At 39.6% G+C, this 25,456-nt stretch overlaps 1 protein-coding gene across 1 annotated transcript in view; it reads right to left on the bottom strand.

Moving 5' to 3' along the window:
- LOC143469156 (titin-like) overlaps positions 1-24,996 on the bottom strand; it is a 132,671-nt gene extending 107,675 nt beyond the window's left edge. The window contains exons 1-50 of the mRNA XM_076966738.1: positions 24,739-24,996; positions 24,378-24,508; positions 24,023-24,223; positions 23,780-23,904; positions 23,378-23,540; positions 23,061-23,206; positions 22,796-22,963; positions 22,561-22,701; positions 21,826-22,344; positions 20,944-21,073; positions 20,682-20,836; positions 20,403-20,503; positions 19,930-20,318; positions 19,731-19,844; positions 19,475-19,604; positions 19,114-19,293; positions 18,683-18,795; positions 15,097-15,261; positions 14,653-14,821; positions 14,138-14,372; positions 13,847-13,996; positions 13,588-13,699; positions 13,298-13,452; positions 12,942-13,132; positions 12,482-12,750; positions 12,144-12,307; positions 11,885-12,034; positions 11,352-11,540; positions 11,127-11,244; positions 10,682-10,993; positions 10,397-10,527; positions 10,023-10,158; positions 9,754-9,895; positions 9,555-9,679; positions 9,066-9,460; positions 8,799-8,934; positions 8,232-8,498; positions 7,863-8,129; positions 7,652-7,794; positions 7,216-7,467; positions 6,925-7,060; positions 6,482-6,754; positions 6,052-6,199; positions 4,876-5,000; positions 4,507-4,647; positions 4,217-4,360; positions 3,891-4,016; positions 3,537-3,725; positions 2,288-2,436; positions 2,040-2,175 (exon numbers count right to left, since the gene is read on the bottom strand). Of these exons, the coding sequence (XP_076822853.1) occupies positions 2,040-2,175; positions 2,288-2,436; positions 3,537-3,725; positions 3,891-4,016; positions 4,217-4,360; positions 4,507-4,647; positions 4,876-5,000; positions 6,052-6,199; positions 6,482-6,754; positions 6,925-7,060; positions 7,216-7,467; positions 7,652-7,794; positions 7,863-8,129; positions 8,232-8,498; positions 8,799-8,934; positions 9,066-9,460; positions 9,555-9,679; positions 9,754-9,895; positions 10,023-10,158; positions 10,397-10,527; positions 10,682-10,993; positions 11,127-11,244; positions 11,352-11,540; positions 11,885-12,034; positions 12,144-12,307; positions 12,482-12,750; positions 12,942-13,132; positions 13,298-13,452; positions 13,588-13,699; positions 13,847-13,996; positions 14,138-14,372; positions 14,653-14,821; positions 15,097-15,261; positions 18,683-18,795; positions 19,114-19,293; positions 19,475-19,604; positions 19,731-19,844; positions 19,930-20,318; positions 20,403-20,503; positions 20,682-20,836; positions 20,944-21,073; positions 21,826-22,344; positions 22,561-22,701; positions 22,796-22,963; positions 23,061-23,206; positions 23,378-23,540; positions 23,780-23,904; positions 24,023-24,223; positions 24,378-24,495 (8,833 nt within the window). The 5' untranslated portion in view covers positions 24,496-24,508; positions 24,739-24,996. The remainder of the gene's footprint in view (positions 1-2,039; positions 2,176-2,287; positions 2,437-3,536; positions 3,726-3,890; positions 4,017-4,216; positions 4,361-4,506; positions 4,648-4,875; positions 5,001-6,051; positions 6,200-6,481; positions 6,755-6,924; positions 7,061-7,215; positions 7,468-7,651; positions 7,795-7,862; positions 8,130-8,231; positions 8,499-8,798; positions 8,935-9,065; positions 9,461-9,554; positions 9,680-9,753; positions 9,896-10,022; positions 10,159-10,396; positions 10,528-10,681; positions 10,994-11,126; positions 11,245-11,351; positions 11,541-11,884; positions 12,035-12,143; positions 12,308-12,481; positions 12,751-12,941; positions 13,133-13,297; positions 13,453-13,587; positions 13,700-13,846; positions 13,997-14,137; positions 14,373-14,652; positions 14,822-15,096; positions 15,262-18,682; positions 18,796-19,113; positions 19,294-19,474; positions 19,605-19,730; positions 19,845-19,929; positions 20,319-20,402; positions 20,504-20,681; positions 20,837-20,943; positions 21,074-21,825; positions 22,345-22,560; positions 22,702-22,795; positions 22,964-23,060; positions 23,207-23,377; positions 23,541-23,779; positions 23,905-24,022; positions 24,224-24,377; positions 24,509-24,738) is intronic.
- Positions 24,997-25,456: the final 460 nt, after the last annotated feature.

The following is a 25,456-nucleotide window of genomic DNA, read 5'->3' as shown; positions in this document are numbered from 1 at the left end:
TCATCACTACCTGAGAGCACAGGAGTAGTGGAAGGCGAGATTAAAACGTAATCGGCGTTTGAAGAAAACGAAACTTTCTTCTTTTTTGTGGGAGTATCGCCTGGTCCAGATGAGCGGACTTGTTTAAGTCCAGTCTTGACATATTGAACTGACAAGCCCTTTAGCTCCTCTTTACTCAAAGATCTTTCTTCCGTTGTTTTTTCCAGTACCTGTTTTTGCGGAACGGGGGAAGGGCGTGGCGGTCTAGCCAAACGGGTAGTAACATGACTAATATGACGCGTTTTACTAGGGTTTGGCTTTTCCCGGTGCGTAACGGGCGTTTCGTCATCGCTTTGGCTAATGCGGGGCTTTCTAGTTACTACCTCAGTGTACTTTTTTCTTCCTTTGCCTGTTATTGCATTGACAAAACAATCGCACAAGTGTAATTGTCATGCCCGTAATTGTTTTATTTTGTATCCAATTAAACGTTTTGCAATTTGAAATTTGTATAAGCAAAGGAAGAAAAAATACAGCCGAGATTTGGTATGACAGAATGAGATGAAATGGAGGGTAAATTTAAGATGAAGACAGCGAGTAGAATGTAGCGTCGATGACGGGGAGAAAAAAATGCAACGTTAATTTTGTATCATAAAATTTATTTTGAACTGGATGTAGAAGTACATTTATAGGTAAAAGAAGAAAGATCAGATCCGAGTTTTAACACACAAAGAGTTTATGCTTGCTTTTTGGCAAGGCTTTGATGCAACATTTGAAAAGTTTTTGTCTTTTTGATTTCCTTTACATCTTGTTTACCTTTAACATTAAGCGTTGCACTGCAAGCTACTTGACCAAGCTTATTCCAAGCCCGCAGTTCATACTGGCCAGCGTCCTCTTCCGATAAGGAAGATATTACGACTCCTCGTGTGTGGCTGTGCGCTCTCGTCTCGTAGTAGAACCGATATTTGGGAGATTTCTGCGTTCCCTCTGGTCCAACCAGCTTTCCGTTTTTGTACCACGCAATTTCCGGTTCCGGCATGGAAGCTAGTCTGACTTGAAATCTCGCCTCCTCTCCTTCGACCGACACCGTACTCTGCAGAGGTTCGGCAATCATCGGAGAGAACTCAGTTTTGACGTCATCCACAGGCAAGCTGATTTCGTATTGTGATGTCGATTTGTCAAACTGCACAGCCATTTGTGTCAAGTACTGACGGCCCTGCTTATCCAGCTCCGATTGTTCTGGAAAAATCATACGACATCGTAACTGGTGCATCGATGTGTATTTGAAGGTGATTTTACAGATGACACACAAGACTCCAAGCCAGCGTACCTTTCCCCAAGTTTGTTGCGTTGTGCATTAGTTTCATACAGCATGCATGCTTCAACTTCATGCACTTGATAACTTGAATCAAGCTCAAATATTTTAGTGAAACAGATGACGGCCGTGTAACAAAAACTATCTCGTTGCGTGACGAGAACGTGACTGTCTTACATTGCGACTTCTACTCAACATGCTAATTGAAATGTTGAATTTGATACTTTTTTCTTACTTTCTTGACCGACAAAACTGAATGTTCTCAACAATCAACCTTTACATGACAGAGCTTAAACGACGAAAGCAGCGTGCAGTTGTCATCAAAAACCATCGTCAAGTCTCATGCTTATAAAAAATTATGAGCAAAACTCCAAACAATTAAAATTAGAACGAAATTATAAGTAATTTTGTAGATGCCAAAAAATCGACATTTCGAAGCATTTCAATATTTATTCGTCGGTGGTACTTCATTACTGTACTCTTATGCTGGTTTATGTTTATAAATAAAATTGTAGCATTCGTGTAGCGTAGCCACTGATGCAAATTCAAACTTTAAAAGCAGACTGCATGCATATATCAAGCAAGGCATATTTTGTTGTAAATAGACAAAAAAGAAATCTAGTTCAAAAGTATCAGATGACTAGTAAAAGAATGATGACTATTTGTGGCAACCACAACAGACATAAAGTGCAATGCAAGCCACCATCTCAAAAATCTTGTTCTAACAAAAATCTTAAAATGCACTTACCAGTGACCAGCAGGTCCGTACTACACACCGCTTCTCCGGCAAAATTTGAAACGTGACAGCGTATTTCGCCGGAATCGTTTATGGCGCAGTTGGGAATTATAAGCCAGCACTGGCCACTGTTTGGGTTATGGCTCCACTGCAAATAACACGTGTGGTTACACAAAAGCAATCTCTACATAAAAACAAATTCGAAGACCTACATACAGTTTCAAGAAAAGACGCATGAGCCAGGTATGACGGGAGCTCACCTTGTATCTGGAGTCGTCAGTTATATCTTGACCCGCTTTGTACCATAGTACTTCCAACTGGGCTCCTTCAATTACGCAATCCAATTTAACAGCACTGCCGACAATGACATGTGCAGGCTGCAGAGGTTCTATCACGCGCGGAGGCTCAACTGCAAATCAAAACGCATGGTCGAAATAAACCGATTCAAAAATCAGCACAACATTACAACGAGATGATGTTATGATTAATACGATACAAAATCAAGGTTCTCACCGGATTTGAGCACTTGAGGAAAACCAGGATGAAAATGAGAGCAAGAAACGCAAGTGAGAACAGATGAAGGATGAAGAAAAAGTGATGCTGACTTATCTGACAAACTTACAAGGCATCATGAAGCACACAAACTGAAATGTAGTTTTCTGGCTTACCTGATACTAGGCCTTGGAACCTTTCAGTATAGGTTAAGAAACGTAGTCTACGGTAAAGCCTATACCGGTTTCGTTAATTTGGCAAAGCTCTTGTCATTTATGAAAATGTGCATTTTACTAAAACTCAGTCTAGAAAACCTGCATCTCTTTTAAGTAGCCTACGCAAAGATCTATGAACTTTTCTGCAATACTTTTCAGCAAATGAGAAAAAAGTTTTGGTATGCAATATTTTTGTACTTTCTTGTTTTGGCACACACAAGTTATTTTAAGATGAAATTATACAATGTTGAAAAGTTCCATTGGCACATCAGTACATGTGATTAGGCTGTAGAATTTGCAATTCTTCGATGAAAATTTGAGTAAGTGTAGAATGGTATAATCATATTACGAAATTATTAAAGGATGGAAAATAACCAAACAAAAGTTAAGAAAAATATAGTGAAGGAAAAAGATTTGGTGAATATTCCAAAAATTGCCAAAATCGTCATAAACCTTATTTTTCCAGCGTATGGTTAATCTAAATGGTAACTTACTTGTTTAAAAATCCAATTTCATAATAGTCCAGACCTTAATTTTTAACGTTCACACATTTTTTACAGAAAAACAAAACGCAAGCATCGCATGCAAAAACACAGTAGCCATTAAAATGGATGACTTCAGTAGTTCATGATAGTCACGAAGTAAACACGGTTGCACCATTTTTCGGGTAGAGAACGCTTCTAGTAAGCGACACCAACAAATCTACTGGATCTTTTAATCAGATGATCATGACGCAAGCAATCATATGATATGTTTTTATGTCGTGATAAATCACGCAAATTAGGCCTATCACATGACTCACTGTCAAGCCTGAGTGCAGCTCGGCAAGAGACTTCGCCTTGTGGATTACTGGCTGTTATCTTGTACGTTCCCTCGTCCTCTGGATAGGTTTCTGTCACCTCGAGCTGGTAAACGCCGTTGTACTCGGTCATTTTGAAGTATCGCGACGGTTTAATTTTTTTCCCGTCCCTTGACCAGGTCACTTTTGGGTCTGTCATATCACAACATAGTTATACGTTGATGACTTGATGCAAGCAAGTAAATACAATGTAAATTCGGCAAATATCAAAAACGAAATAAATGAGGTTTGTTGTACACATAGCTTCCCTAAACTGGTAATTGAATCAAATAAAAAATCGTAAGACCAACTGCTTACTTGATCCGGTAATTTTGCATTGAAAACGAGCACTTTGTCCCTCCCTAGTGATAAAGTCCTGCAACGGCTCAATAATTTGCAGCGGCATATCTTCTGATGACTGGGCAACCGGCATTTTCTCTTTACCTGGTGATGAAATCTCAAGTTAAAGCGGAAGCTATAATGTAAATATTAGTTATCACGGCACAATACGAGTAGCAAACATTGCGAAGCAGATTAAGCGATAGTAATTTGCGATTTTAAACTAAAAACTGGGAAGATTCTGTGTGTTTTTGCCAATACCACAAGAACAAAGCTGCGTAGAAGATAAGGCTTTGTCAACTTACTATCAACTTGCAAAGTCGCGGTGCTTTTAAACGTTCCCAGTTCGTTCTTTGCCTCGCAAACGTATTTTCCAGCGTCTGATGCTTCAATGCCAACCAAGACCAGTGTATACTGGTCCTCGTCTTCTAATAACTTGTATTTAAAGCCTAAAAGTAGATGAAAATTGAATACACAATCTCAAAAACACGTAAAAATTAGATAGAACGCATACATTCGAAGCTTGCAAAATTTTCAAGCACACCTCATTATTTCACACCCAACTGTACCGGGTACAGGCTTTGCAAAAACTTACTGGGTTTTATTTCGATTCCTTCCTTGTACCATTTGATCTTCGGCTTAGGCCTGCCAGTAGTTCTCACTGTAAATTTAGCTGTCTCCCCGGCAATCACAATACAGTTGCGCAATTCTTGAACAAACTTGGGCGGTTCCGGTGCTATAGACGCAATGATGATTAGTGATTGTAATGCAATGATAAATAAAACATTTTCCACTGAAAAATCACAATACCCGTAGCCTTAAGCATTACCTTCGGGAAACTTGCATATAAAGATTTGACTTTTATTTTTAAGCTCTTGGCAGTAAGGCGCATATTCACAAAATTTTTTCTACACACTGACCGCAACAGATTATGCAGTAAAAAAGCACACAAACTTAAACTTACGTTGAACATATAAGTAAGCGGTTGCTCGCTGGTTCCCAGCCTGAAAAGTATATTCGCCGGCGTCTTCAAAAGCGACGTCATCAACCATCAAACGGTGAGTAAAATTATCAATCTCGTATTTGAACCTGGCACATAGAGCACTCACTAATCAGACTACTTATGAAACATTATCAAACATCAAGTGTAACTATTACGCAGTGTTAACGTTTTCTGGGCAAAACAAAGCGTATGCTACGATGACTTATATCACTGTATTGGCGATTCCGTTTCTGTCATACGTCTTTTCAGCCACACTAAATGTGTGTACATGAATCAGCTAACTACATATTAAAGTAACTGTTCCTTAAGTTTGATCACTACTGAAACAAATTATTGACTGCAGTATTGCATGGGAGGAACAAACAAATAACCAATGGAACAAAAAATTACAGCTTGCGTTTTGGCGAGCAGTATTCATCTCAGTAAACTAGTCTTGGTCAAAAACAACACCATATTACCCGCATAGTTACTAATAAAGCCTCGGTTCAGGGAAAATTACTCTTAAAGGGAAGTTTTATTGCCATAAAGTTATTACGGGTATATCTTGTTTACACATCCACCTATGTGCACATACGGGACATTCGGCTGACAGTACGAGTATTGTCATATTGCCTGATATTATTTGCTTACTTTGACGATCTTACAGCTCTTTGGGACAACGGCCTTTGTCTAGCCTGCGCAATTAGATTGCAAAACAATTACTCAACATTAATTTACAACCCGTCATTGCTATTCTTACTGCGGTTGGTTTTAAAGCAAATAGGTCATCCTATTGTATGTCTGGCTGCTCTGCGGTTATTTGCTGTTCAAAGCCCATTCGTAATAAACGGAGAGCGAAATGTGTTGGCACAAATGATTTCTGGCCGAACGCACAAACGTACAAGACATAGTTCTGCTTTATCTATATGGGCTACTGAGATAACATTGCTGTCAGTAACTACAGCATATTACAGAAAGGGGATAAAAACATTGTAAGCACTTAATTTTAATGGTGTGCGCATTACGGTATTTGAAAGATGAAAGATGTAAGTATCTATCCTTCTAGTGTTAAGATAGCTAATGGCAAATGTTTCTCCGGAAACGAATACCTTGCTACACGTTATGCTTTCTACGACTTCCACGCGCCACAAAACTCACCGTGCTTCTTTCATGAGGTCGATCTGTATACCGTTTTTGTACCATTTTGCGGTCACATTTGGTTTGTTGACTTGAAATTCCAAAGTGGTGCGCTTGTTCTCAACAACTTCGACGTTTTTTATCGATTTGGTTATTTCAACAGCGGCAACTGAAGAACAACAAGTGTGTAAAAATTGCGACCTACAGGTCCAAATCATCGTAGTTGCCTTTGCCCTGTGACATGTCATTGTATCCCATCGGCCGACCGTACATTGTTACAAAGGTCAGATTAGATATACAGTAATCATAGTTTAAGAAAAGCTCCAGGTGTAAAAATTACTTTAGCAAGTGACATATCATTATCAAGCTTGTGAATAATTGATGCACACATAATGAACGGTAACCTATGACACGTAAGAATAGGAATTTGAGTTCTGCTAACGACACTAACCTTCTACGTAAAGAGTGGTGACGCATTTTCCGCTGCCAGCAACGAAGGCGTATTCGCCAGCATCGCCCGTTGTTAAATCCTTCACCCTTAATTTGTGGGTGACGTCATGCGACGTAACCTCGTATTTCAGACCTCGTTCGCTACTGTCTATGCGCTTTTTGTCCTTTGTCCAATAGGCGGCAATTCCTGGTGCGTCAACCTCACACTCGAGAACAGCTGCCTCGTGCGACGTTGCCTTCACAGTCTTTGGAAGTTGTTTTACGATCTTGACAACTGTGAAGATAACGGATTAAGTTTGGCCTGGCTTGAACTGAAATATAGACGCTATAGCAATGTCGCTCATCTTACAAATTAAGTTATCTTGTATCTTTATGTTATTCTATAACCGTGCAATGAAGCCTATTCTTCGGGTTTAAGGGGAGGGGATTGCGCCAAAATCATACCTTTTACGTCTAATTGCGCCTTGCATGTATCGGAGCCAGTGGTAAATGCATATATCCCTGCATCCTCCATGGTACAGGATCGAACGGTGAGTCTGTGGATTTGTCCATCAGCAGCGAGAGAGACGTTATCTCCGGCCTGTTTAAATACAGGACACGTTATAAGTTTGAAGAACATGATACAGAATTCGTAAAATCTGAAACTGAATCACTGCAATGTAAGCAATTCTTTCGCTGTTTACCGCTCTCGTTGTATGGGGCAAGATACTGTACGGGCAAGGGTCTTAGACTTACTTTCAATGGTTGTCCGTTTTTAGTCCATGCACACATGCCAGTAGGTACATCAGAGTGTGAGACCTTACACTCAAAAACGGCGTTTTGAGTTTCCTTTACTACGACATCTTGCATGCCGGACAGAAGGTGGACTTTTTCTACAACCACCTTGGTGGCTGTTTTTGAACTTCCGACAGCAAACTGGTATAAACCGGAATCATCCGGTACCGAGCTGTTGACGATAAGCTTGTGCACTCGTCCTTTGTGGGCGATCTGAAAAAAAAACGTTGAAGAATATCTGCAATACACATCACGTACTGGTAACGGCTAATAAGGGTAAACAGAACGATAACCACCGATGCTAAATACCAATTGTCGCTATTATTAGCTATTTTGATTTTGATTAAGTATCTTTCTGTAACAACCCAAGTAGCCATTAAAGCGCAAACGCAATTACTTGAACGCGGTCGCTTTCCTCCGCAAGTACTCCATTTTTTGTCCAATTTCCTTTCATGTTAGCATTGCTGACCTCAGCTACAAGTTCAAAAGCTCTTCGTTCCATTGCTCGAACTTGGGTTAGTGGACGAGTTATGCTGACCGCTAAAAACATCAAACAGAAGCAGTTTCAACTGTAGCTTTAAATAAACATGTTTAAGTAATCACTATACCTTCAATGTAGAGTCGCGCGCTGGTCTTTGCAGATCCAGCTACACAGCTGTAAGCCGACTCATCTTTCTTGCTGGCTTTGTGCACGGTCAGAGTATAGCGTTGACATTCTTCTTTGATGCTGTATTGTACGTTATCGGGCACAATTGTGACTCCATTTCGTTCCCATTTCACGTTTCGCACTTCCTTGTTTGCGATTTCCGTAACAAATTGAACGTCACTTCCGTCAGCGGCAGTGATGTTACGAAGCCCTTTCGAAAATTTGATTCCTACAAACATTCGCTCCAATTTGTAATTAATTTGTTGTTAATAGCAATTATAAATGCAAAAAAATTCACACAGGGAGAGAAAAGTTAGAAGGCAAAATTTACCAGCTACTTTTACTTTGGCTTCCGTGGAAGCACTGCCAACTTGGAAGCTGTAGGTAGCAGCATCAGTCTTCGACGTGTCATTAATGATCAGCTTGTGGGTTCGCCCTTCGGATATGCTCTGATAACGCTGAGTGTAATCAGCATCAAGCACTTTGCCGTTCTTTTTCCACATACCCTGAATTCCTTCGCGAGCAACTTGACACTGTAAGACAGTGGTATCCATTTCCTGAACATTGGCATCTTGAAGAGGTTGCGTGATTTGAGCTCCTGCGAAGAGTAAAATACGATCTTGATAACCGTTTGATACTAACATCCAGCCTGGTTTGGTTCTTATGCTTTTTGTTATTATCAAGCAATATATTAACACAGCTAAAATTTTAAAAAGCATTTTTAGTTTATTATTTGGGTAATAAAAAAGAACTATTGGTTCATAAAACAATACTGGTTTTAAATAACACAAACGTAATTTATTGTCAATTCGTGAAAAAATTATTGATTATTGTTACTAAATATCATTTTCACCACTTTTGTTTTTCATGAAAATACTGTAAATAGCTGGGATGTTACCTTGCACAGTGAGACTTGCTGCACTGGATTTATCTCCCGCCTCGAATTCGTATTTTCCTTGATCGTCAATAGAAAGCGAACGAATCATCAAAATCCGGTATTTTCCATCAACCAATGGCACACAGTTGCTGGAAGCCTGGAAATGACGTAGTTCATCAAGTTGTTAAACATGGTGAAATATTTTAATGACATATTTCGAAATTTGACATGCATAAGCTGATTGAAAAATTACAGTGAAATTTTGCATTTAAATACTGCAAAATATACCTCCAGTCTGTGGCCATTTTTGTACCACTGCCCGAGCGCGTCATCATGTGACAGGGCAAGAGTTAGCTTAACAGCTGTAGTTTCTGCGTCCGTTACGTCATGAAGCGGTTCGGTAATTTCCAACGAAGTGACGTTGAGGATTGCTTGAGTAGATGACTGGCTACCTGTGACGTAAGAATACTCACCACCGTCTTTAGAAGTGACGTTGTGAATTATCAAGCGCTGTGTGGCGCCGTCAGTTTGAATGGTGTGTTTTTGACTGTCCGATTTGATTTCAATTCCGTTATGTAGCCATTTTCCATTTATGTAATTCTTCTGATGAAGCTTACAACTGAAGTTTGCTGCGTTCGATTCAAGAACTCGAGTATCCTTGATACCGTGGGTAATGCTGACGTCTTAAGTTTAAATTAAACAAGTTAAAATTGTCAAGAAGTGCAGGTATGTAAAAATATGACCTAAATTACAGATTTACAAAAAACCTAGATTTACCTCTGACACGCAGCGTTGTAGATGTGCTTGAGTTTCCAGCAGTGAAGACGTATTTTCCCGCATCTTTCTTCAAGCAATTCTCGATGATAAGTAAATGTTTGCTCAAATCGGACGCAACTATCAATCTGAAAGCAAAAGGTCAGAAGCTGGTATAACGTTGCAGCTAAGTTTAAGAGAAAACTTAGCTATGATATTAAACCTGTCTGAGCTGGTAATAAGTTGATCATTGTGTGTCCATGTCCCAATCGCGTCATTTCTTGATACCTTTGTTTCGAGTGTTGCAACATCGCCTGCAAAAACCTCCTGATCTTTCAGCGGTTTGACCACACTGACATTCATTGCTGGATAGATAAAAAAAGTTAATCAGTCCAGTACATTACGGTACTTTTGACTTTGGTGACTGGCCTACAGGAAATAAAAAACTGTTTTAGTGTAATGAAAAGATTGAAATGATTTTCGCAAGCGAACCTTGGATCATGAGTTTGGCAGAAGACGAGGTGTCATTGTATCGATATTCATACACTCCTTCATCATGTAACCTCGAGTCAGTGATGGTCAACAATCGTTTTGTTCCAGATTCGTTGATGTGATACTTCTTGCTTGACTGAAAAAATAAAAAAATAAAAATACATATAAGGCGTATAAAACAAAACACAGAGGGTATAAATTATATCTTCGTGCTGGTAAACAAGCAATTATAGCTCTGTGAGTAATCTTGCGGTCACAGGTCCTGGATTTGAGTCAGAAAGCGCTAAAGAAAGTATTAATTATCTAAACAAAGATAAGTTCACCAAGACGGCTTTATATTTCCTTTGCATTGACGAATATGCCTGTTGACTTACTTCAATTTCGGCACCGTCTTTAAACCAACTTCCGCCAACGTTTTCGTGCGAAACGACCACGTTGAAGTGACATGATTCACTTTCTCGTACAACTTGGTCCTGCAAACCGGACACAATATCCTTAGGGATACCTGCACGCAAAAAATAACGATGGCTATGAACAAAGTTGCCCGAACTCTAGCACAGGAGCTTGTTATTTGAATGGCACTGTGACGTGACCGACTATAGTTTAAGAACAGTAACAACAGAGAAAAAAGAATTGAAGTTGTAGAAAAGACAATGTACCGGTTACGATAAGCTTTGCTGTTGTTCTAACTTCAGCTGATACGTCATCAACTACCACACAAGAATATTCCCCGGCGTCAGCCATTTTAATGTTAGTGATACGAAGAAAGTGGCTAAGGCCTTCCGCACGAAACTGGTACTTGGTCCCTTCGTGCAAAACGTCTTCTTCAAGCTGATTGGAATCCGCACGGTAGCGCCACTGCGCACGAATCCCAACGCTCGACAAGCGACATTCAAAAATGGCCGATTTGTCGTGTTCCTTTGCGGTAACATCGCTTAAAGGTTCCGAAAAGTAGATAGCCTCAGAGGCTTCTGTGCAGGGTTAAGAAGATGAAAGAAAAGAATGAAGAGCGAAGCAAAAAAACAAAGAGCATAAAGTGTCATCAACAAAAACACAAATGTAAGGCAAAATGTATACTAGTCAAACATTGCTTGCGCATTATACCTTGCACTAGTAAAAATCCTTGGCTCCCCGCCTGTCCAGCGGGGTTTACGATTCGAACGGAAATAGATCCAGAATCATCAGGACTGACGTCACGAATGTAGAGCTCGCAGACTTTGTCCTAAAATAGGGAAAACTGTGTTTAAATATTTTGAACTTTTTGCCGATGATCATCACGTTTTTCAAAATATTGCTATAAAGAAAAACGATTTGGTCTAAAAAAGGTACCTCCGGAAAGAACCATCCAACTTGTTCCGATTTTTCCAGTCTGATTTCATTTCTGTACCAAGAAATGTCCGGTTCCGGCATTGCATGGAATCGAACCCTGAACCTCGCAACTTCACCGCTTGCAATCGTCAAATTACGAACACGTTCAAGTACAACAGGCGCTTCCATGTTGGGCGCAGCTTCCCCTGGCTGTATTGAAACAAAATCTAATAAGCCTGATATCGAGAAAAGTAGACAGTGAATATCTGCCAGTGGTTCGACATGCAAATGTTCTTGTATGGACGTGAAGTCAAAAGCAGTAATCAGTATGGTGAAGCCAAACCATTAAACATACTGACAATTAATTGAAAAGTGTTGTGAAAATCCGGTATTCAATCACTGAGTGTAAAATCGCTATAAGCATCATTACGGGATATGACGTCGAAGAACATGTATGACAATAAGCACGATCAACGCAACATTGCACGTTGACATGCGCCGTGAAAGACTGGTGAGTTTTAGTGGACAAATCATGCTCAGACGTGACTTAAAACCTTGGTTTGGAAAGGAGCGGGAAGTTTCTCGCGCGGTCTTTCAAGCCACGGAACTTTCTCCTTTTCAGCCCGTTTCGGCTTTTCCCAGTGCAAAAGGTCATCTTTTGTTTTTCGAATAAACGTTTCGTACCCTCTGTCACGCTTCACCGCCTACGGGTTTATTCAGTTGAAAAGTCATAGCAAGCCGTGACATATAAATAAACTTAAATTCTCATGTTACCAGTGACTGGCAAGTGACTGATGTTAAGCTGAATATTACCTTTTTCTTGTCTGCGTCCAGTGTGTTCAACATCCTTTCTTCCTCGGAAAGTTTGGAGAACTTTGATTGAAGTTCCTCGTGTCTTTCCACCTTTTTCATCTTTTTAATTCCAGCAATCGGTTTTTCCACTTCGCGAAGGGGTACCATGTGACGGCCTCTTTCTTCTGCAAAATCGTTGTAAAATATTTTGCATACTTCTCCCATTGCAATTTAATCCGTCAATGATATTAAAACGAAGCAATTACGTAAAGCAAGTGAACAATAAAACATAAAGCAACAAATAATGTAATACAACACAAAATAATAAATAAAAAGAGCAATAAATCAAATCGATTTACCTTTGTATTGTTCCTCAACATTACGTGTGATGCAATATTGCTTGAGAGCGGTCGTATCTATTCTGATTTTTCCTGTGACAGCACTTGCGGGTTTAGCTTCACTTTTATGCAAGACGGATCGCAAATCCTCAGCCTGGTACACTTCAATGGTAGTTTTGAATTCTTCACGTCCTAATTTGTTCTCAGCGACCATGCGCACTTCACCGTGATCGTAGCCACGAACAGTCAGAATCTCAAAATAATAGATTCCATCGTACCATATACGGAATCTGCAATAGATGTATACTATAAGGTCAGTTTCACGTATACAAGAAAAAAGCCAAATGCAGGGATTTTCAAGTATCTCCAGATGATATACTTCAATCAGATTTGACAAACTGGTGCAGAAAATCAAGCAATTTTCAAAAACGCTATGAACTAGGCTATACAGTCTATGTAGGCACATGGGAGGTTATAATACCTTTTGCTTGGTCGAATGGCTTGTTTGTTCAAATACCAATCCACTTTAGGAATTGGGTGTCCCACAACACGGCACCTAAACCTGGCTGGTTCCCCTTCCTGGACCCGTACCGGCTCTGGTTCAAGGAGGATCTTAGGTGGAGCTGTTTCCTCCTCATCCTCAGTTATATGAGACACGTGAGCCAGTGAGACCTACAGCAAAAAAACAGTGTCAGTGAAACACTCCTTCAATGAAACGAGTTTTCGCTGTGCTGTCCAGCAGGTTGCACGATAGAAGATACGTTTATAAATAAAACAAACAAAATTAAAACATTAGATAAAAATTCAAATCAAAAACCCTCCATGGATATTAGATACCTGCTGCCTCTGTCTCTCAGTTGTTTTAATCTTTTCCAGCATGGCCGTGTCGTGAAGTTGAGTCGACTCGACGAGTCCACGTTCCTCTTTGACAATTAATGTGCAAGAGGTTTGAACTTGACCGTGAGCGTTGGTGGCGCGACAACTTATCACACCTGCGTAAAATATTTACCGTATTTATCGTCCTATGGGGTGTAGAACACGGCAATCATCACATTAGCGAGTTACCCTGTAATATTACTGAGAAACAAAAGAGTTGATCTCATAATACCTAAGCATACGTGTCTTACCGGTATCTCTAGGATAAACTGCGCTTATATCCAAAGCTGCGTAACCAAACTCGAATACTTCCATAATCCGGTTCGCGTATTCCAAAGGCTTTCCATCCAGAAGCCATTCAATCTGTGAAAGCAACATATAGTATTTTCAGCTTTGTGGTCGACGATGTAACTTGTAAGCAATAGCCACATCCAATGAGGTATGAGATAATGATTTATTGTACGCCTTTTAAAGTATTTTGCAGCTCTGGATTAAAATTAATGGTCATACCTTTAACGTCGGGTCTCCAATCGGTACAATGTGGCATTCAAAATGGACGGCACCGAGAACTTTCTGTTTCTGGGATACAAGTTTCTTCTTGAAGCGCGGCTTTTGCATCAGACTGTTGTTGTACAAATCCGTCTCGTCGAAATTTTCCAACTAACAAAACAAAATTTGATGGGTTTAGGTGATAGCTGCTCGTTATTTCGATATTTGGTGACTGGCCATGGTGACTCCATTGGTTAATCACCGATGGTTAATAACAAGTGTAGTAATGGGTCTAATGACTGACGACGATACCTTGCGCAAGTCTGCCCTTTCTGGGGACAATTCAATCACTTGCGGTTTCTTCAATTTCGGGATATAGAGCTTCCTGTCCGGTTCGGGCTTGACATCTTTTCTTTCAACGTTGACCTTGCAGCGAGATAAATCCCGGCCAGCTTTGTTTACAGCAGTGGCCGTATACCAAGCATCGTGAAAGTTCTTCGAAGCGCTTTCAATTGTCAGTAATCCATGTCCGTCCACTCCCTCGATTCTAGTATGGTTTGCGTTCATTAGCAAGGTAACAGATTTCATTTGAAACAATAATCATTTCGCTGTTTTTCTTTTTAATCAGGTATTTTAGCAGTTATCTTTGCTATGGTTTCTACGTTATGGATTAAAGTATCTCGCTAAAATTGGTTTTGCAGGGACATTAAAATGAGCACATGATAAGTTTTACAGCATTTCCCACGGCGGGAAACGCTTTCCCATTTAGACAAAAAGTATCACGACGGGCTACTTAAAAACTCCTTTGCCATTCAAAACCTGAATACCTCAAGTCCGGGTGCTTTTCAGGTATTAATAATGCGTTGTCCTTGAGCCAGACTATTTCAGGAGTGGGTCTGCCGACCGCAAAGACCTCGAGTCGAACCACGTCTCCCTCTTTCACGGACACGCTTTGTGGTTTCTCGAGTATACGAGGACGTTCTACACCTTCTTGAGCTGCGTGAAATACACAAATTTGTTTACGTGACACGACTTCATTAGGCGGGCGCAAAGTTGTTAGAAAAATGGCAACTGAAAAGCAGCCATAATAACGGGTTGCGCGCATCATTCAATTCGAGTTCACTGCGTTAGCGGTATGCGAATGTACGGCTCGAAAACGGAACTTTAAATACAAATATTAGCACTGTCTAATAATTAAGTGTATCTTTAGCGAACAATAACACTTATATCAAGCAAGCTAGTTTAATTCCAATATTTAACAGTTCACTCACGAATCACAGTGAGATGCAAGGTGCTTAAAGCCTTGCCAGCTGAACTTTTTGCCACAATTGTGTATTCGCCGCTATCCTCTGGCTTTGCTGGAGATATGATTAAGGATCGGAGTCCATCTTCTTTGACCACCACTTTGTGGCTGTAATCCTCATAAACTTGAGCTCCTAGAAAATAAAATATATCAAATCTTATTTTATTTGCCGTTTAGTGAAACGTGGCTCTGAAATTTGTTAATTTTAAGTGTAATTTTAACCAGATGCTTCTCACATCTGTGACTCCCAATAACATATCAGGTCAAATAATGAAATCAAACAAAGTGATAACGAGATCAAAGACCGCGCTAACCGCGTAGTTGACACAAGCTTTCGTAAGATAGATAGGGTTTCGTAAATAAACTTTTCTGTCACACTTGCCTGGGGATGCAACAGACACACAAACATACACATCTACTTTCAACCAAGCAGGGTGATTAGGAATTTCCTTTTGTGCATCATAGTTAATGTTAGGTGCGTTCAAACGAACTAGTTTTCTGTTTGTTGTAGGGTCGTGGGATGAAGACCGATTCCGTTTTGATGACGTAGAACCGCAGCCTTTTTTCTGTAAGTAGCTAAAACTAGATTTCTCTCGTTCATGGCAGTTTGTATTATATTGGGATGCCAGTAGCTTTACAGGGGATCTATCGCGAAGTTGCTTCATATAACTTCGGAGATCTTTTAAGTTGTTAATTGCAGAACTCTGATGTAATGTAGCGTTTTTCCTCGGCAAATTTGTGCGACCGCGAGTGCTGTTTGAATCTGGAATGGTCTGGTGTGACTTGATGTGATCAAGGCTGGCGTTGAGAGTTGTATTTTGGCTCAAACGATTTCTAACTAAAGCAGGATTCATAGTGGTTGGCCTGGTAACGGGTCGCGTCGTATCTTCGTGAAACCTGACGGCGGTGGATGACAAACTAGACATGGATTCATCTTCTGAAACAGATTTCCGGTATCCTGAATCCGAGTCAATGGCAGAGTTGGATGAACTGGAAATTGCAGAGAACAAACACGATTTCTCAACATGATCGTCAGATATAAGGGACGGTTTGGATTTATCAGTTAGAGCAGATTTCATAGTAGATGTCCCGCCTTTCAGGCTTTTTCGGTCAGTATCAAACGCTGTTTTAATGTTGCTAGCATTCTCTGTTTTTCGATTGTCACCAGAATGATTGTTTTTACCTCGACCGATACCGTTTCTACTAATGCTGCTGTCGGTCGTTTTAGACAATAAAGAATCCGTTATAACTGTGGATAAATTTTGGCAGATCTCAAAACTAAAAAGCTTCTCATGGTACACAGGATCATAACTACAAGCAAATTGCTTCATTCGTACTGGTTACCAGTTAAAAAGTCTTTTTAAAAAGTGAATACAACCTGCCTTATGCGCAGTCTAGTCCATTCTATAACAAGGCGGCTGTATTAGTAACATTTTCGTCAAGAGAAGCCATACTTGAAACTAACCAAACTGGCCCAGGCATGCCTGCTGCTAAAAGAAATAAATGTTTCTTCTGCGACCACACTTAAACGCAAATTTCCGCGCTGAAATTACTACAAAATAAAGCGTGGATGTAAAGAACAGCGAACCACAATTAGCTTAAAGAGGGATAACTTTTATAGACATCCTGCTGCGATATAACCTCGTTAAAAACTATTTACTTACACACTGCAAAACAATTTCAAATAACAACATTTTTGCCAAAGCTTTCAACAGCGGCGATGCTTCGCATGTAGGTCTACTCATAAATTATGCTATTGTACTATAGGTGGTTTCATTTGGTGGCAAGAGGTTTGAAAAGTACTTACTATATTTTTGAATATTTCAAAATTCGAGGTATCAGACGAATAGTCTCTAAGTAAACACAACTTTTACCACTTGAGATAAAGTGCGTACAATGCGATGATGTCACTGCTTTCGCTACCACAATAGCGACCAGTCGCAAAGATAACAGCAGGTATCGGTTTGTTTAGCATTTCAATTGACAGATTTGCTTAGGATGGGTATTAAACTTCCATTGCGGTTTACAGCAAATTCTGACGATTCACAAGTAACCTTGTACGGAGTGCAATGCTACTACGCACTTAGTTAAAGAATACAGAGAACATGCAAAGGGACAATTTACTTTTTGGTTATCTAAAACGAAGTTAACAACTTACTTTCTTTTACCGAGCCTCTGCGTAGTGTAAATATTCTCTCCATTGCACACGGATAAAAATATCTAACGCCGTAACATCAAATTAATTATCTTTAGGGCACAATCCGTTCAGACACGTCTTCACACTTTCCTAAGCCAAGATAGATTCGCCCATGCCAATATCGACGTTATAAACAGACTACAACAGCAAACCAGTTATTACTACAATCGTTACCTGTCTTTTGTCAATTTGACCCGAGGTTCAACACCTTTATTACAAGAAAGCAATCTCTGCTATCATTACACGATTTCTTTGCGATAACGACACAACAAACAAACAAAAGCGCGCCATATTATCCGGAAAGAAACAAAAACCGCCTTCACGCTTCGACAACTGATAACGGCAAGTTCTATTTTCTTAATTCGGTCGTATACAAGCATTTCCTACCCTAATATAGCTCGCCCTGTCCCGTCTGAAACAATGACAATTATGACCTATTTCAGTAATTTCTTGTATGTGTTCGTGTGGGAGATGACAATGGATTCCTTAAGCCCTTTAATGTACGGTAGCGATGGAAGCTACAATAGTACACGCGGCCATCAAAACAAACCTTCTTAGCAGACATTTGATACAAAGGCAACATTTTTCTAGTCGTTTGGAAAACGTGCGCTGTTATCTGGTTGCGGGGGAGTTATGTTTTAACTAATCACTAAGTTTTTTATACTTTGTGTTTAATAACGACTTACGTAGATTAGAAATTTAATCTCTAAAACTATAAACTTAAACAAACGAAATTAAATTATGTTTGATGTGGACATTTTGTTCACTTAGGTCAGTTCAATGTATTACTGGATTAGGCAGCGGCTACCGTTTCACAAAATAATAAATTTTTAAACACATTCAAAACAACGGCTCGAAAACGGTAGTTTGAATAAAATATCCAGTTAATAACTCTGCTCATTAAATATTGCTATAGCTGGCAACTTAACAGGTCGCACTCGAGATATGATAAATCGTTGAAAGCAGGCAAACAAAAGCAGTGGATAATATGACACTGTTGTAATACAAGAGCATAGTGCTCAGGCCACTTCAAAAAACATTTGATCGTTTATTGTTATTATACGCCCATTACACGTATCCCTTTGATATCGAAATTTCATATTCGGTCGTTGATATTATTTATGTAATATGTATGACATTATTTGCGACATAAATGTCAAAATAAGGGCACATTGAAATGAACTTTATGAGTGCGCAGTGAATTTACTTTCACTAGGTCATAAAAACATCTGGTGTTTGGATTGTGTTCGCCTCAACTTATGCCCAACAGTTCCACCTTAATAAAAACTACCAGCACGTGAGATGGCACTATCGACCCTAAATAGTCTTCCAATAAACGTAACTATTAAAGACTTACCATCTTGATAAAAGGTCACGTCCGGTAATGGTCGTCCAGTCACCTTACAATCGATACGAGTTGCTTCACCTTCGTTGCACTCATGATTTTCTGGTCTCATCAGAAATTTGGGCCTTAAAGTTGGTATGGTAAAAACATTGATAAAAAATCATAAATAGTACAATGTCTTCCTATTCTAATACTTTTTAATGTTTGCTAAAACAAAATTGCATCTTTCTCTATAATACTAAATAGCAGAACTCGAGAAAAATCTCAAACATTCAGTAAGCTGATTACACTAGAGCCAGGGTAAATGGATTTAGCAGAATAATGTATCTGTTAATAAGAATTCATTGTTACACAAATGTTTTGTTACAATTTAGTGGTCATTCAGTTGTGTTTTAAGTGGCATTTGGGAGTGCTTCAATCGCATGGCAAAAGCGTTTTCTCACTTAAAATATTTCTCGATGTCCAATGTTTCAACTTCTTCTAATCGGGTTGATGGTGACACCCCGCGGACAGGTGATAATGACATTTCACGAAGTATTCGGCTCGGACTTGGAGTTTTCTTTCTCAGATCAGCAGGAGACTTGAACGCTGGTGAAGTAACACCAACAGTTCGCCCTCTGCCGCTGTAAAATAAAAATAACGTGAGCTATGTTATTGGCGTTTCGGTGCAAAGGTTTCAGTCCACTTATCAACAATTCTACATGGAAAACTCAATGTTAGGCATAAGCCTACCACTACCAGAAATTACTTTAAGTTATACCAGTAAAATAAATATTTTACAAAAATATGCTAATTTCTAGTTACCGGGTTTCTCCACGTCCTCGTGGTGGTAATCGTCCTCGTCTTTGTGATACTTCTATGTCGCTTTCTTGTTGGCTTTCTTCCGCACGTTGGTGCTCAAGAGCTTCTTGTACCTCAATCTGCTTGTATTCCTCTATGAGGAAAAAAGGATTTTTATGAAAATTGTTGCTTATTTAAAAATATAGCAATTTGCTTGCACTATCTTTTTTTTTATTTTAAGATTTGCTTCTTTGCTTGTGTGACGGCTTTGCTATCTAACCTTCTGTTATAAGCATAACTGATCCACTTATAAATCCAAATTGGTTGGTAGCAGTGATGGTATACTCTCCCATATCTTCAGCAAACACCATTCCAATATGCAAGCAGTACAGTTCTAGAATGTTATTAATTAAAATGTTAAAATCAAACGCATAGTGACATTGTTACATATAGAATCACTCAATTAATACGTAAAGTACTTGTCTTTGGGTCTTCAATGATTTTGAAGCGGTAGCCACTTTGTAGCATAACTCCATTCTTCGCCCAAGTAACACGAGGTGGTGGCGTTCCTGATATGACGCATTCCAACCGAATTGAACCGCCCTCAACCAGTTTCATCATACTTGAGGGTGTCTTGATAAATCTAGGCGGTTCAGGGTTCGGGTAGCTGACTGGTGCGGTTGGATTGGGTGAATGTCTGGATGCTTTTGACGGTATTGATCCTTCTTCCGCAACAGGTGATAAAATTGATACTCCAAATCCGGTTTCCTGCCCATCAACAGTCATGTGCGATACCGCAGCTGGTTTAAACATTTCCGTGTCCGTTAATTCCGCTTCCGATACACCAGACACAAAATCTAACTCCGTGCTGAGGAAAAATAAAAACTGTTTTTTTTGCTGTCGGTAAAATGATCGACGCTATTCGTCTACCAGTAGGTCTTTTTCTTCTCACCTTTCGAATCCTTCATAATCAGTCATTGAAAGTTCAGTTTCAGAAGCGGATGGAGCCCTCTCTGGCTTGTACGTTCTAATTTCCGGTTGAGGAACTTTCACCTGGAAACATAAACTAGACGTTAGTTATTTGAATAAGAACAATTTTAATTAGATGGCTATGTGCAATGGGCGAATGTATATTTCTAGTTTTATGGCTTTTAATTATATCAATGTGTTTTGCAAGAATCAAGAAGCAAGAACAATGAAGTGTTTTGCAAGACTATGTTAAGAGCCATACCTTAAGCTGGTTAGTGCAGGAAGTGGTCCCAGCCTCGTTCGATGCGGTGCAAGTGAACGATCCAGCATCATCGATGTAAGTTTCGCAAATGACCAAAGTTGTGACGCGTCCATCAAATTTGATTTCAAAATCATGTGAGCTTTGAATTTTTGCTCCTGTAATAAAGAAAAGGAACATTTAATTTTCTTTTGCTGAAATGAAAACAATTTTCTTTTTTCAGCTCTAAAATTAAAAAAGAGTTAAAATGGACAAAACAACTCACCTTCACGGTACCAGGTGATATTTGGTGTGGGATTCCCCATAACTTCGCACTGAAATATACTGGTTTCACCTTCAACTACTTCAATGTCTTTCATCCCCGTCTTTATAAAAGGTGGATACACAGCAATATCCTAAAAAAGAATTAAGTAATATGTTTGATGTGACATAACCATATAGAACCATATAACGATACCAAAAACCAAATTTGCTATGTATGCTACCTTTCAACTGCAACATACAAGCTATTTTCAAACTGTGTTGTGAAAGTTCTTTTGTCCGCTTGAATTAGGCTAAAGCAACGGACCTTACGCAATATTAAGACTGCAGAAGTTATTTGCCAATAACTGGAATGACATTTACCAAGCTTTATCGATAAGCATGCTTATTAACAGCGATTATGTCATAGGTCTGCGTGCCACTTGGGAAACATTACGTCATGTCAGCATATCTTGATCCTGATCCTTTCGCAACGAAAAGTCGCCTTTAAGAGCTTTAATGACGACACACAATACAAAACAAAAAAAACGAGGAAAATGTCAGCTGCAGGGTGAGAATCATCGTGCAGTGAACTTTACTTTGGTGAAAAGCAAAACCTGTCAATGAGGGTTTATCACATAGAAAAGGTGCCAAGGACACGCGAGCTATCAAGTGTGAAAAGGCTTTTGTGGTAAGCGGTCGACAGCTGTTTGTTTGCTCAGCAGCGCAATTATGTGGGAAATAGAATTATCTCACTACAAGCGGATCAGTTCAAATTAATGTAAAAGCACAATAATAGGCAACCATCATATATTTTCTTCCATTACATTATTTCCATACACCATAGTGTACGTTTACCTTGAGATTTCACCTTCATACAATTTCACTATGAAGTCCAGACTTTTACCTCATTGACCTCGTATTTTTCTACAGCGGATGATGGAGTGACTTGTCTAATGCCAGCAATGGGTTTGACGTGATTAGCTTCCTCAGTGGAAAGCGGAAGTGACGATGTGGGTTGCTCAAAGGCAACGTGGGCCTTTTTAGCGACAGGTGGCTTTTCAAATGACGATGAAGATGACGATGAAAGATATGATTTAGTAGCATGCTCTTTTGAATGGCTTGTTAGTGAAGAAGACATGACTGCTTTGTGTTCCTGTGCGTTCTGCATATCGCTTATCTCCTGCTGATAAGCGGACTGCTCGGTATCAGTAGCCTCGTTATATTCCATTTCTTGTGCTTGTGATTTTTGCATCATTGTATGGCCTTGTTGAACGCTAACTGTTTCGCGTCGTTCCTGGACCATGTGACTGTATGATTCCTGCTTATAAGATGTACGTCCGCGTTGGTGTATTACCTTTCGCAGAGATCCGGGCTTGGCGTACGCCTGTTTGCTAATTTCTTGTGTTGCGTATGCTTCGTCAATCTGTACATGACAAAGTAGATCCACGATTTATTACCGGCAAGAATAAACAAAATTTCAAATGAAATGAATACAGCAAGCATAGACTTTTCGATCAATCTAGGCAATTTAATCTGCTTTAGGATATTTTGCTCATCATTCTCGTTTGATAAAACTGAAATGTTGACACTAAACTATCCAACAACAACGAATATTTTCTAGCGAATAAATTAAGTTCACCTCTTCCTGAGTCGGTGTTTTCCAGGGCGCTTCCACTCCTTTTCGAATCGGTTGAGCTTTTGGTGTAGGCGAAGGTGCCTTCACGCTGTGAACTTTCCTCATCGGTGAACCAACTCGCTCCGACGACGAAGAACGTCGAACCTACAGTAGGTAAAAGAGTATATGGTACCGCGTAAGCTCTGAGCTTCCTTTTTCTCTTGGAGACTGCGTCTTTGAGTCCGGTGATGTTACTCACCATTGGCGGGCTCATCTTGACGCTTCTAATCGGAGAAGGACTTTTCTTTCTTGGTTGCTTCAAAATCGATTTAGTAGCGATAAAATCCTGAGTGCTTGCTTTAGCTGATGATTCCACAGCAGTTTGGGTTGTTGTCTTGTCTGATACAGTAACTTTTCTTTTCTCGTCCTATGTAACAAACAATCATATTTTATTTGTGCACTCTGCGCGATGGCGTACTTAATGGACAGAATGCTGCCCGTGACGTATAAGAGTTTAGGCAAACCTTAACGAAAGAACTTCTTTGCATGTCATATTCATGAGCCGAGAAGAGCGCAGATCTTTCATCCAACTCTGAAGTGGAAGACATCCGCAATTGACGTTGACTCACTGGTTTGTCGCGACCGTTTGAGCTTGTGACAGATCCCTCACCTTTGGGAGTCAATAGCAATTATGGCAGAATATTTTAGACTTGGCATGAGATTTTTTATCTTTAATTTGAGCTCGGTGTTTATTTAGGTCACTGGTTAAACATTTAGTGATTTATGTAAAACTAGATTTTTTCACTCATTTGAGAAAGTATTCTGATATATACATAAGCACCTGATACTGTCAACAAAGCGGTAGATGTGGCTTTACCACTTTGGTTTGAAGCTGTTACCGTAAATCTACCGGTATCTTCTTCAAACGCTTCGACAATTGTCAGACTGTACAGACCCTCCTCGCATCGGATCTGAAAGTCGTTTGAATTGCGAATTTCGGCACCCTAAAAATAATTCATTAAATAGTAATGTACTTTTTATTGATACTAAATTAGAGCTGTAAAGTTTGTAAAACCTTTAGGGTATGCAAACTGTTGTAGTTTAATTTGATAGGATCTTTCTTTAAAACTTGATTTAAATCAACTTAGAACACTGAACAAGTAAAACAGATGTTTATAGCCTATAAGCGCGAAAGTTGTTTTAAATTGCGTGTCATTTACATAAAGGACTAACTGGAAGTTACCTCTCTGTACCACTTGACTCGTGGAGTGGGCACACCTCTCGCTTTGACTTGGAATCGAACCGTTTCACCTTGTTTTGCTTCAAGATTTACAAGACGTTCAGTAAAGTCAGGCGGGATGGTAGAGGCTAGACAGTTGTGCAAAAAGCGTGAGTAAAATGCCTACGGAATTACAAGTTTGACTAGACTTAAGTAAACCGTACAAGGTATGCTTACTGTATGGTAGTAAATTGAAAAACTCCATACTTTGTACAACGAGTTCGGCAGTGCTTGAGGCTTCTCCAAGATCATTCACCGCTTGGCAGGTGAACTGCCCGGCGTCTTCATCGAAAATTTCCGGAATTTGGAGAGAAGCTTTCCCGTCCGTTCCGTAAGTAACTTCGTAGTTCAAGGACGCTGTTACGTCTGTGTTTCCGTGGAACCATCGCACGTCTGGGGTCGGTAAACCTGAAATATGAAAGTTACATTTGCAGACAAGTTAGAAAGATTGTAACTATAGATGACGAAAGGTATAATCAAGTGCATGCGTTTGATTAATTATCATTTTGGTTTTACGGTAGTCAACCTGTAGGTTGTCATCATATGCTACCTTTTGCTATACCTGTTATGATAGCCTCAAAACAGACGCAACCGCCTTCGACAGCGATTATTCCCTGCAAAGGTTGAATAAACCTCGGGGGTTCAACCGGCTCTTCTCCAGCGTTTTTAAGGCTGGCCATGGCCGATTCTTGACTGCGAAAAAAAAATCAAAACAAAAAATCAAGCCAAGAAAACAGTAATTGGATATTTTAACACTCCATCAATCGCCAAATAGTTGCATTTGTTAACGTTTGAGACGTGTACTATTTACTTGCAGGTAATCCTTTTCTAGCTATCCCAAGATAAATTACTGTATTTACAAACTTGAAAACATAAGTAGTCTATCTCAGTAATTGTATCAGTTTATTTGTGTAATCACCAACCTCTCGGTCAGAGAGCTGCTCACAGCAAAATAATTTGTAATTTTCTGCTACCTATACAGTTTCTTTTTTGATTTACCAACGTAAGGGAATTCTAAAAATCAAATACAAGTTCACCTTCTACCCTCGCCTTACCCCCAGCCTAAACTCGGCACCGCTTCCCTTGGAAACAACAACTACAGAGTGAAGCTACTCGGATAGTTCTTGTCTCATAACATGCGCGCCCAAGTCATTTCTCAAGGGATTGGAATGCTTCGCTTAAATACCAAATTACGAAGGGCGAAAAGCCTTGGTCGGTCAGATAAATTGTTTTATTTATAGGTCAACAGACGGCTGTGACTACGTAACGGAACAACTGTCAGCAGACTGTAGAGTTCGGAGTAAGTTACGGAGTTATCGCCTGTCAAAAGCGGTTGATGAGCAGACGTTGAACCAGTTGAGCTGTCTCATGAAACTACCCTGACGTGCCTGGTTTTCTTCACTTCAACTGTCAAATTTATCCATGGTTTGCAATCTTTCACAAACGTTTTATTTTCTGTATAGGATATACTATACACAGATTATATAGTCCGCATTTAGTTAAGTTGTTTTAAAACCGTTTTATTTAACGTTTTTAAATGGTTACTTATAAACGTTAATAATGGATTGGAACCAAATACATCTTTTCCAACGCCTTTTGTACCTGTTTGGTTGTTTCGAAAAAAAAATCAGATTCTAAATT

This window comes from Clavelina lepadiformis, chromosome 8 (assembly GCF_947623445.1).
Source record: "Clavelina lepadiformis chromosome 8, kaClaLepa1.1, whole genome shotgun sequence".
Lineage (NCBI taxonomy): Eukaryota > Metazoa > Chordata > Ascidiacea > Aplousobranchia > Clavelinidae > Clavelina > Clavelina lepadiformis.
This window is presented reverse-complemented; position numbering and strand designations above follow the sequence as displayed.